The following is a 12,930-nucleotide window of genomic DNA, read 5'->3' as shown; positions in this document are numbered from 1 at the left end:
GTATTCTGTGTTTAAGCTTTATTCAGGGTTAACAGATCATTAACACAATGAACACTTCTTTAAACCATGCATTTGTTTGTCATTAAAGCCGTCTTTTAAAAAAGAGCAGGGAAATGTTATTTTTTGAATGGTTTTGGTTCTATTTTTAGTATGTTTTATGGCCTAATTTGTAGAAATTCAACAAGACCTTTAAACATTCTGTTTTAAACTAAATAGGCCCTCTTTAAGTTATGTCTGTCAAGAATTAAACTTTTATATAGAAATTAACAATAACAAAAAAAATTTAACAAATAGAACAAAGTTATTAACAAATATTAATGTAGACAAGCTTTTATTGAACACACACAAACACTTTACATAGTACTTTTATACTCTACAAACTGTATATTTTAATCCCCTAACCCAAGCCCATCCACATAAAAATCTTTCAGCATTATTACATTATCAAATAAATGTCATTTAGTATAAACTGTTTTATAAGTCAATTTTTATTTTAAAATTTAAGTGCTTTCAGTTAACAAATACCATTCTCATTCCGAAGTGTATTTGAATATTTTATTGTCCCTGTTCACATCTTAGACATTTACAGTTACAAAGATTGCAAACATGTTAAGGAAAAAAAGTCATTTCAGCTATTTTTCATGCTATCTAAAATGCTATTATTATTGAACTGAACTGAAAATTATATTGTATGTTTATATGTTTTACGCTTTTAATACAAAACATAGTTTAAAACTGAATGAGAGAATAACTCTATAATAATGGTTGCCCAAACCCCAAAATAAAACACCAAACGATATGGTGATGTCAGAAGTAGTTTTTTTTTTTATTATTTTGGTTCGCAGAAACGCTTTGCATAATGCTGTACTTTTATTTTTTTCCTGTAAAGATAAAATCTTGTTGATGTGTAATGTTCATTTATCTTTGAACAAACTGTTGCCAGTAAATAATTGTGTAACCCCATAGTGTGTATAGCTAAAAACATGGCAAATTAGGAACAGCCACAGTATATTGAATAGTTTTAACAGCTTTTAAAACATTATGTAAGTGAAATCTATTTAGGACGAATGGCAGCTGGGGCTTCCCTCTATGGAGAAGTCAGGATAAGAGGTGAACCCATCTGGACTGGTGACATAATTCCAAATGGCTGCCCTCTCACAACATGTGTGGTGGTGGTGGTGGATATGTTGGGAACAACCTGTACCATGGGTTGTGTGGTCATTATGGTGATGGGTTTTTTATGCTCCTTGATTTCTCTGCTCATCTGACACCAGGAACACCAAATACAACAACAGGAGACCATGATATCCTCGCAGATACTGCCCTGTTACAACACACACATATGCACAAACATGTTATTGTTATCTCTACTCTCTTCTCAACATTTTAGAGGTACTCTTTCAGGGGGAAAAAATGTCAAAATGGTCCCAAATTGTCATTTGAACAGTATCCTTTGAAAAGGTCCTTATAGGGTTTTGTCTTGTCTGGTCCATGTCTTTTATTTCCAAATTCTGGTTTCACTTTTCATGTCTTTTATTTAGAAAGTTCATTGTCTTGGTTGTTTCCCTATTTTCTTGATCCTGATTGGTTCCCTACTTGTAACTAAGCCCTCTTGTATTACCTTGTCTTTGCTTTGTCAACTGTAATGTCATTGTGTTTGCTGAGTTCTGTCTTGTTTTCATGCCACGCCATGCTTTGTTTTGTTCATGTTTGCTTAAAGTTTAGAGTTATTTTATGTTTAATAAATTGCACTTGGGTTCTCAACTCGCTCGCCTCTCAGTGGAATATCATTACATTATGTAACATGTACGTATAGATATGTATACATGTGGTACCGTTATGTACATTTAAGGTACTAATATGAACTTTTGCAAAGACTTTTTAAAAGGGTACCACCCCAGTGACAGTTCAGGACCATTTTCTGACTGTGTAGCTTCATATGTTAATTCTGACAAATGGGTAGTGTAAAAAAAGGTTAACATGTCAAAATGTTACCTGGGACTCACCACGATTTCATATTTATGACGAACTGCCACCCGCATTCCCAGAGTTACCGGTGGCACACATACTGGGAACCCTAAAGCAGCCAAGAAACCCGGGCCAAACAAGTCTAACAGGGGCAGACAGGGGCTCTCCCCAAGCTCCCCAGTGGTGGAACAAGCAAAGCAAGGGCAGCACCAAAATGCATAGCAGCCTATAAGAGTAAAACATGATGATAACTGTTTGAGCAACTCAAGGTCATGGGTTCACTTCCCAATAAATGCATGTACTAAATATTCTAATGAACCACAGAAATTGACAGGTGAATTTTAAGTAAAATGTAAAGAGTTACAAGAGTTCATGTCCTCGCAACAGTCGCACAGCCCTGAACTCCAGGGATTTCTATGTGACACTATATAGGGCTGCTGGACAACCACTGTAGTTGCCATTATTTGATCTGACTGATGTAACAAGAAATATAAATAAATATAAATTCAACTGAGTTAAAACATTGTGGATTTGATTCCCAAGGAACACACATCCTGATGAAAAGTACAACATGTGTACTGTAAGTCGCTTTGGATAAAAGCATCTGCAAAATACTTAAGGTTATCACTGCAACTTTTGATATATACATAACCTCATGCAATATTCAATACTTTCTGGATAACAAAATGTAATTCCTAAAGTAATCAACACTTCTTACTCATATTTACCAGTCATATTTACCAGTTTATAATTAATAATTCATTATTTTCTAAGAAAGGTAAACTGGTATGGTAACATTACTGGTTAATTAAAACCACAAACTTTAACTATAGTTTGCGGCTCCTGTTCACATGTTTCAGATGTTTGTGTCTGTTATTCAGGAAAGTTACACGTATAAATTAATTTCTTTCTGTTTTATAATATGCTTTATGTTTTTTGTAAAACAATTAACATTTAGTGTGCATTTAACCTTATTGAGATAATATCAAAACATTTAAATGTATCTATGTATATTCCATAACTGTACAATAACCGCATAGAATTGTTTTACTGCTTTAAATAATTCAGCATGTTAGCAATACAAAAACTAATTAGTAATTAATTATATATTAATAGTCTATTTTGCAAACAAAGATAACAAGTTATACATTTTGCCTACTAAATAAAATTCCCTTAAATTATGCATTAAGTGTATGGTGAAGAAAAAATAACTTACTTTCTTTGCTAGAGTACAACCACTACTGTTTCTGTAAAAGTGAAAGTTAGAATAAACTTGTTTCAGAATTGACTGAGGTGTCCTTTGTAAATGTAATTACGTCTGACGCAGTTATCATCTTACGTCCAGAATGTTCGTCCATTGGCGTGCTGGTCTATAAAGCGTTGCTTTTGTTTTGAGGCAACTGGAAAAAACTGCACCAACTTAACCTGGTCTAATGTCAATAGGGTAGTATTTTTATTTTTTTTAATAGGCGCGTCCGTAAACTGCTGGTATCAACGTGCGAACACTCGCTTAAACGCGCAGCACACACAAATGTGCCTAATAGTAAAAATGAAAGGATTACAATGTAAAAGATTATTATTGTGTACACTCTAAGAAAGGATGTGTTAATTTAAACACATTGTTTTGTGTTAACCTCTTTAACACGTGTTATTTTAACAAATTATGTGTCATTTCATGTTGATTTTGTGTTCAAATAAAAGGGAAAACACAAGATGTGTTAAAACAACACAAAGTGTGTTCCAAAAATAACAAAGAGATGTGTTAAGGACAATGGTGCAAAAAAATGGCTTTGAAGAGGAAATGTAAGATGAGACTCTGATTGCACGTTGCACCCAAACCCATGACTTAATAAGTTCAAACCTTTTGGACCGTGCGCCCGCGCGACGACCGTTTTTCCTCTTCAAACTATAGCAAAAGTGGATTCAGACATGTAATGTTCACCTGCGCCATGCCCATAGTCACCAGCTGTTTCAACAGTACTTTACGCATAGAAGTCTTGGGTCCCTTGAGCCAGATTTGCACGTGTATTCTGTTTATGTGGACAAAATCATAAAGTGAGGAAAATATTGTATTTAATTTTCTTTGCAGATCGGTCGCGCTACGTTGTGTTGCCCCCTGCTGGCTGTACGTCAGATGACAATAGACATATAGTACACACGGGAAGCTCCGATGATGTTCAAATGAAATGTGATGTATTTTGAGGGGGTGAAGAGTGTAATTGAGTCCCAGCCAGGCCATGACTGTGTTTTAAAAACTAGAGGAGTCTTATATTATCATACAATACAAACTGATGGACATAGAGTTAAAATGGCACTGGCCTATATTGCCAAACTGCATCATAAAAGAAAAACTATAAAGAGATTGTTACAGATGTCAATAATTAATAGAAAATAACATAATCTTGCTAACAAATAAGCATATCTACAGATTAAGCTATTTTGTTGTGATTGTATGATAATTGCTACATGTCTCAATGGTAACATACATAGCAAGGAAAATACATTTTCTGATAGATTTTGAAAACATGTGAATTTTTTATCTTTTTTTTTTTTCAGAAAAGAAAATCAATACATGAGCAGACATCCTAGAGAGACATACAAATCCTTAAAGAATAAGTGGAATTTCAAGAATGCATTTCAAGCCCCGAATGTTTTGTTAAAAGCCCCAAATCTTTTCAGATCTGTAAAATGAATTCATCCAGTACGCCAGGTGGCGGCATTCAGCTTTAAACTCTCCGGTCCCCCACTCCGGTGAAAACGCATGAGAGATGCGAGTTGAAGGCAAATAAATATGCTGAATCTCTCCACAGTAAATGCATTTTTGAGAGTGTCTTAATGTGTTTATTATTACAGTGCCTCCGTTTTTAACTGTAAGTGTATATTTATAGTTATGTAATGTAAATACTGTTTGGATCACAGGTCTTCTAAAATCAGTAACTGATTTGATGATTTTATACAATATACACCTCACAGGTTATTCTCAAAAATCTCAGAATGGCTCCATACAAGAAACTTTAGTCTTTGTTGCACTCATTTTAGATTACTCTGTTTCTCATTTTGACTCAATAACCCATAACATCTGACATTAGCTTTTTTGATTATGTAGGAATGGAGACTGCGCCAATGTGAAAATAAAGTTCTTCTATTTTTTGGTAGTACGCTAAAATTCTATATAATTTTGCATTTAAATCATTTGGCAATTAAACAACTAAACATCCAGGTGAGCTCTGACCATGGATCAGTTTATAAACTTAAATAATAATACTGAGCTTAGGTCAGTTAAAACCATAGTAGACACTGGCTCATAAGTTTACTTTGTGATCAACTCCTCCACCTAGTGGTGAACCATCCGAATTTCAAAACAGTTGTGATGTAAGGAAGCCTCGTTTGCTAAAATCACATGATTTGGCCAGTTTGAAACATGCTCCAAAACATTGATTTGAAACAAATGATTAATAAATGTTTTGAAGCTTCATGAAGCAGGGCTTTAAAAAAGCGGCCATCACTACAGTAGTTTTCCCTGTGTCACGTGGGTTTACTCTGGTAGGCTATCATCCCACAGTCCAAAAACATTCAAGTTAGGTGAAATAGGAGAATTGGAGATGTCAAATTTTCCTTCCCTTATTGTGTGTTTATAAATCAACCTGTGTGGATTAACTTAGATCAACCAATTCTCTAACCATGCATTTAACCAAAGATGATGGAATGGTGTTAATGAAAAAGTTAATTGTATGTTCATTCATTAATTCTAGTCAACAAATCTTTTTGCTATAACTTTTTAAAGCTTTTTTTCATCTTTGTTGCAACCTCTTGTAAGAGACTTTTAGGCTGGGATCAGGTCTGGGCTTTGTGCAGACCAGTCAAGTTCTTCCACACTGGATTGTATAAGGATATAAAAAGGATCCCCAGGCCCTGAATAGTTAACAAGAGGAGATTCAGAAAACACATTTTCCAGATTCCTATTCACAGAATTTTTTTCTCGCTCTTTGTTTTGAATTTTATTGCTTTCTTTCGATATTGCTCTCCTTCAGAATATTAATGGTCTCTTTCACAATCTTCCTGTTTTCCCTTAATACTTTATTGTTGCTGTCTTTTGCTGCTTTGTTTGTCTGTATTTTTTGTTTTTGTAGACAACCCCTACAGTCTGCTGATGCCTGAATATCACCACTGAAACTACATACAGTAGTAGGAATACATGGACATGTATACAGAAATACATGGCCCAGCGTGCAGGTGTCATGTAAGAGATAATCCACGGCTAGCCATGCATTGAAGTTTTAATGTTTTAAGGTTTTAATGCACGACGTAGAGGTGAAGAACCACCCGACGCATAATTACTTTTTTATATAAAAAACATAAGCAAAATTTGTATTTGCCGGAAAAACAATTAAGCATTTGGATCAAATGTTAATAAATATGAATGAAGCCAAGCTTGTAGTGAACACACACAAACACTTTACATAGTACTTTTATATTCTACAAACTATATATATTGTAATCACCTAACCCAAGCCCTTACCCACACAAAAAAATCTTTCAGCATTATTACATTATCAAATAAATGTAAGTTTTATAAGTCACTTTAAGTCTTTTCAGTTAACAAATACAATTCTAATTCCAAAGTGTATTTGTATATTTTATTGTGTCTCTTCACATCTTAGACATTTACAGTTACAAAGAATGCAAACACATTAAGAAAAAAAAGTTTTTTCAGGCTGTCTAAAATGCTTAACTAAACTGAAAATAATATTGTGTGTGTATATATGTTTTACGCTTTCATACACAATATAGTTTAAAACTGAATGTGAGAATATCTCTACAATAATGGTTACCCAACCCAAACCCCAAAATAAAATATGAATCAGGCAAGTTACCCAGCATATTGATCACAGGTCACTGCGTATTCTCCAACATGATTTCATGGAAAGTCATGTAATATTCACCAAAAATTTTATACATTTATTCGTGTCCATGTCACGAAATTTAGCTTTTTCACATGCCTTGAGCACGAATATCTTTTTTTCTATAAATAGTTTCTCGTGTCCGTGCACGACTTTCATTTTTTCGTGTCATTTTATGTGTGTTTTGTGTTTTATGTTTTCTCATTTTCCCTATTTTTAAATCATTGTCTTAGAGTTGGAGTTTGGGTTAGGATGTCTAAAAATGTAACAGAAAGTCATTCTAACCACAACCCCAAGCGACAATGGTAAGAAAATAGGAAAAAACTATACATAAAATAAGACAAAAAAGAAAGTCGTGCGACACACACGAAAAACTATTTATAGATATTCATGCTCAAGGCACGAATAAAGCTGAATTTCGTGGCATGGACACAAATAAATTGATACAATTTTGCGTGACTATAACACGACTTTTCATGAGATCAGTCTAGTATTCTCATATAAACCAATTTTATCTATACTATACTCCATAAATAATATAGGGGCATGGTTTTAATTAATCCAGGACTAGGCCTAGGACATTTAGGGGTGGTTTCTCAGACAGGGATTATTTTAAGCCAGGACTAGGCAATTAAGAAATATAACTAGTTTTAACAAACATGCCTTACTAAAAACATTACTGGTTTGCATTCTGAGGTAAAACAAAGGGCACTGATGTATTTTAAGATATGTCAGTGCAAGGTGTTTTCAGTTTGGACAGCTCTTACATTCATTTTAGTCTAGGACTAGTCGAATCCCTGTCCGGGAAACCACCCCTAGACAAAAATGCATGTTTGAACTGTCTGACATGTTAACAGATCAGTGCCCAAAATGCACACCAGTATTGTTTTTGTGAGGTTTGTTTGTAAAAACTTCTTAAATGTCTTAATATAACTAAGCCCTTGTCCTGGATTCATCTAAACCCTGTCTGGGAAACTGCCTCATAGTAGTTATTACAAATCTTGAGACACAACAATGTAAAGATATATGTTAAAATATGTCAGTGCAAGACATACAATATTGAGCTTAAACATGCATCTTATTCTGGGACTGGGATAAGCCCTGTCCAGGAAACCACGGTATAGTGTATAGATAAACATGGCAAATTAGGAACCATCAATATGTATTGAATCTTTAAAACATTATGTAAGTGAAATCTATTTAGGATGAATGGCAGCTGGGGCTTCCCTCTATGGAGAAGTCATGATATAAGTCGAACCCATCTGGGGTGGTGACATATATGACTCTTTCACAACATGTGTGGTGGTGGTGGTGGATATGTTGGGAACACTCTGTACCACGGGCTGTGTGGTAATTATGGTGATGGGTTTTTTACGGTCCTTGATTTCTCTGCTCATCTGACACCAGGAACACCAAATACAACAACAGGACACCATGATATCCTCGCAGATACTGCCCTGTTACAACACACACACACATATGCACAAACTGACGTTGTTTTCGCTATACCCTCTCTGCAACATTTAAGAAGTACTCAGAAAAAAATTGTCAAAATGGTCCCTAATATCCACTACTTAGGTACAGATATGTATACATTTGGTACCAATCTGAGGTACTATTATCAGATGTACTTTTTGAAAGGGTACCACCCCAGTGACAGCTCAGAGCCATTTTCTGACTGTGTAGCATCACATGTTAATCCTGACAAATGTATATATACTGTAAAAAGTTGCATGTCAAAATGTTACCTTGGCGGTACAACTCACCTGGATTTCATATTTGTGGCGAATTGCCACCCGCATCCCCAAAGTCACCGGTGGCACACATACTGGCGCCCCAAAAGCAGCCATGAAACCCGGGCCTAACATGTCTAACAGAGGCAGACAGGTGCTCTCCCCAAACTCCCCAGTGGTGGAACAAGCAAAGCAAGGGCAGCACCAAAATGCATAGCAGCCTAAGAGCAAAACAAGATGAGATTATTTTTTTACACATAATGCCTTTAGTTGTGGTCTTTAATTCTTATTCTCCTGACTTGTGAGTGAGATTTTAAGTGTTTGAGCAACTCAAAGTCATGGGTTCACTTCCCAATAAATGCATGTACTGCATATTCTAATGAAGCGCAGAAATGGACAAGTACATTTTAAGTAAAATGTAAAGGGTACTTACAAGAGTTCATGTCCTGGCCACAGTCGCACAGCCCTGAACTCCATGATGAATATCGATTTGCCACTATATAAGGCTGCTGGACAAACACTGTAGCTGCCATTATTTGATCTGACAAGAAATATAAATGCCTTCTGTCAGATACTGACACATTGTGTTATTTTGAGCTTCCCACATAAAAATTGTTTTTCACAGTTGTATACAATAACTGTAAATCAGCTCAGTTAAAAAATTGTGTGTTCGATTCCCAAGGAACACACATCCTGATAAAAAGTACAGCTTGTATACTACAAGTCTGATGCGTAAAATGCATAAAGGTTATCACTGCAACTTTTGATACCCTACTAAAATATCCAGATAAGACCAACATTAGCTGGCAGCTGGTTTTAGCTGGTTTAAGGTGGCACTTAAGTTGGTCCTCCCAGCCTGGCAAAACTGGTCATGCTGGTGGGCCAGTTGTTCTTACCAGCCTGACCAGCTAAATCCAGCTAGACCAGCTTAAAAAGTGACCAAAACACGACTAGACCAGCTTGCTTGCTACACCAGCAAAACCAGCTTCTTACACCAGCAAAACCAGCTAAAACCAAGCTGGGAGACCAGCTCACCAGCTTAGCTGGATTTTTCAGTAGGGTATATACGTAACCTCATGCAATATTCAATACTTTCTGGATAACAAAATGTAATTCCTAAAGTCATCAACACTTCTTACTTATATTTACCAGTGTAAAACTCCATTGTTCATTAGCTAACAAAATATTTTATTATTATCTAAGGTCAAACTGGGGGCCGCGAGATGGTGCCAGGGGGCCCCAGTTTTATGCCATTTTTTAAAATACATTCATTTATCATGAATTCTGTGTAATTAAACCTAAAAAATAATAAGCCAACTAACCAACAGCACTACTAGGTATAATTTTATATGTTTTGTTTAATTAAAATATTACATTTTAAAACTGTTTTTGTCATAAATTTTCTTTCGGGGGGCCACAAAAAAATGCACTGTACACAAGAGGGGCCGCACGCTGAAAAAGTTTCGGAACCACTGATCTAAGGAAGGTAAACCGGTATGGTAACATTGTTGGTTAATTAAAACCATGATCAACAGTACTGAACTTTTACTAGTTCATTGCTCCTGTTCACACATTTCAAGTTTGTGTCTGATATTCAGGAAAGTTACACGTACAGTTTACAAGAGATCATGTTGCACAAACTAAGCAATATAAATTAATTTTTTCTGTTTTATAATATGCTTTCTTTTTTGTAAATTGTAAAGTAATTAAAATTTAGTGTGCATTCAACCTCATTGAGTTAATATCAAAACATTGAAATGTATCTATGTATAGTCCATAAATGTACAATAACAGCATAGAATTGTTTTTTATCACTTTAAATGATTTAGCATGTTAGCAATAAAAAAAACTGAGAGCTAGTCAGTAGTTGATTATATATCAGAAGTCTAGTTTGCAAACAAAGCTAACAAGTTAAACATTTATCCTACTAAATAAAATTCACTTAAAATTTGCGTTCAAGTGTAAATGGTGAAGAAAAAAAATAACTTACTTTCTTTGCTAGAGTACAACCACTACTGTTTCTGTAAAAGTGAAAGTTAGAATAAACATTTTTTCAGAATTGACGGAGATCCTTTGTACATGTATTTGTACGTCATCAATGAAAATATGCTGCTAAACGACAAAACACGTCTGGTAGGTTCAGAGCCGATCCTCCCTGTACATATAGGCTGTGTCCGAAAACTTAGTCAGCTGACTTGTTGCCTCGCTGCAATGACTTCGGAGGCATGAAGGCAGCTCAGAGAAAAAAATTCGGACACACTTCATAGGCAGCGACGCGTGGTTGAAATATAAACAGATAGCGCCTTTGTGATAACTAATCACATATTTGAAAACTACAATACTAATTTCTCGCTAGAAGTGCAATTAAAAGGTGTAAAATAAGGTGACCAGATTTTTAAAATGAAAACCGGGGACATTTCCTAGTTAAATGGTCAAAATATCATTAAAATCTCATTTGTTGTTATCTATGAATTACAAAATGGGGACAAAATGTTTTTTGAAAGTTTACTTCTTTTTATTGTTGTGGGTTCACTGCAAAAATGACTTACTTCTTACTTAATAGTATTTTTGTCGTATTTTCAGTTCAAATATCAAAAAAATCTTACATCAAGATGCGTTTTCTTGATAAGCAAAATCCCCTAAGAAAAATCTAGCTTTAAGAAAAAAATTTAAGTGAATTTCTGCTTAAAACATGCAAAAAAAGTTGTGAACTTGAATTAAGTTGTGGTAGATTCTTTTTTTTTGCTTGTTTTAAGCACAAATTTGATATTTTGGTCTAAAAATTAGACTTATATTCTTAAGTCATTTTGCCCATCAAGAAAATGAATCTCGACTTAAGAATTTTTTTATATTTGTAGCCTACTGAAAACAAGAGAAAATACTAATAAGAAAGTTATTTTTTGCAGTGTTTCTAATTCAATTAATTGAACAATTTTTGTATCCTAAAAATCTATTTTTTCCGTTTTTTACAAGAGACATACCCTATCATCAAAAAATGACTTCTAAGGTACTACATCAGCTGATTTCATAACATTGTAAACGTGAAGAACAGAAGGAATCATTCAAAATGTAAACATATTTAGCCTACATAAAACAAATGCTCCGTAACATACTGTGATCATTTTTCATATGAGTTTTCATATCTTATCATAACTTAATTGATGATAATGACGCTTTCTCGTGTGTCTCGTAGTAAATTCTTCATCGCGAAATCAGTGGCGTGCGCAAGTAATAAGTAGCTCGCGGCCCCCTCTGCTGGTGAAAATAATCATTACATGATTGCTCCGGTCTGGTACTACAAACGCTATGTTGATCGGGTTTTCAGTGTATTTGCTGGTTGTTTTGGACATGCTGTAAAACGGGGACATTTCCGGGGACAGCTTTAGTCGGGGACAGAACACCAAAAAACGGGACTGTCCCCGGAAAACGGGGACGTCTGGTCACCTAAGTGTAAAAAGTGAAAGTATACACTTATTTACACTAAATTTGTGCTCCAACGCTTTATTGGCCGCCATTTTATTTTTTCAAACTCGACCAGGCTTGACCACATTCCCCATGCGCACACGCAAAGAATTGTGGGACAGGACAATGGAGGTATCTCAGGAGTCAGGAAGTAAACCTAACATTGGATTCGGACATGCCTTGATGCCTTCCTGCCCTGGACCATTAGGGGGCGCCCTTGCTCTTAGCTTCATGCAGCACTGCACACATTAAAGTGCGAGTGACATCATTAAAACCTTTGGAAAGCAGTCTGATGTCACAATACTTTCATTCCAGTTGTCAGTCGGTCTGTGCAGCTCCCCAATGCAGTTGACGTGCCTATCGACATGCAACTTGATATATGAATAGGATTTAAAGCTATCCGTCCAGAGCAGAAAAGATGAAAAACGCCATAAAGGTGAAGTAAAAAAATAAATAAGGCCTAGTCCCGGACAGGGTTTAAATTAATTCTGGGCTAGGCCTTATTTATATTTGGTAATTTCAAGAAGTTTACCTTAGAACATACCTTACAAAAAAACACTACAGGTGTGCCTCTTAAGAGCTATTTAGTTGCCAATGATCTTAGTGATACTGTAGTATGATAGTTGCTAAATGGCACAATGGCAACATGCATAGCAAGCTCAGAGACAAACACAAAGGAATTTTCTGATATTTTTTCAAAATCCATCTTATGTTTTATCATTTTGTCAGAAAAAAAACTAAAACATAAGCAGACAACAAATCCTAGACAGACATACAAATCCTTAAAGCATGAGGGAAATTTAAAGAATGCATAGAATGTGTGGGGCCGACTCTTCTGGGCACCTGAGAGAAACCAGTTTTCCTTC

General features: G+C 35.3%; 2 protein-coding genes across 2 annotated transcripts; both read right to left on the bottom strand.

Annotated features, from left to right (window-relative positions):
- Positions 1-570: 570 nt before the first annotated feature.
- On the bottom strand, positions 571-3,305 carry LOC135779871 (cornifelin homolog). Its single transcript, XM_065290774.2, has 4 exons — positions 3,185-3,305; positions 2,333-2,441; positions 2,007-2,194; positions 571-1,324 (listed from the first exon to the last, which is right to left on the bottom strand). The coding sequence occupies exons 2-4, from the start codon at positions 2,427-2,429 to the stop codon at positions 1,088-1,090; spliced, it is 522 nt and encodes a 173-aa protein (XP_065146846.1). The 5' UTR covers positions 2,430-2,441; positions 3,185-3,305; the 3' UTR covers positions 571-1,087.
- Positions 3,306-6,539: 3,234 nt separating this feature from the next.
- Positions 6,540-10,746, bottom strand: LOC135779737 (placenta-specific gene 8 protein-like). Its single transcript, XM_065290628.2, has 4 exons — positions 10,593-10,746; positions 9,036-9,143; positions 8,636-8,823; positions 6,540-8,326 (listed from the first exon to the last, which is right to left on the bottom strand). Exons 2-4 carry the CDS (start codon positions 9,133-9,135, stop codon positions 8,099-8,101), a joined length of 516 nt encoding a protein of 171 aa, XP_065146700.1. The 5' UTR covers positions 9,136-9,143; positions 10,593-10,746; the 3' UTR covers positions 6,540-8,098.
- Between the last annotated feature and the right edge of the window lie 2,184 nt (positions 10,747-12,930).

The sequence above is a fragment of the Paramisgurnus dabryanus genome, chromosome 10 (assembly GCF_030506205.2).
Source record: "Paramisgurnus dabryanus chromosome 10, PD_genome_1.1, whole genome shotgun sequence".
Lineage (NCBI taxonomy): Eukaryota > Metazoa > Chordata > Actinopteri > Cypriniformes > Cobitidae > Paramisgurnus > Paramisgurnus dabryanus.
This window is presented reverse-complemented; position numbering and strand designations above follow the sequence as displayed.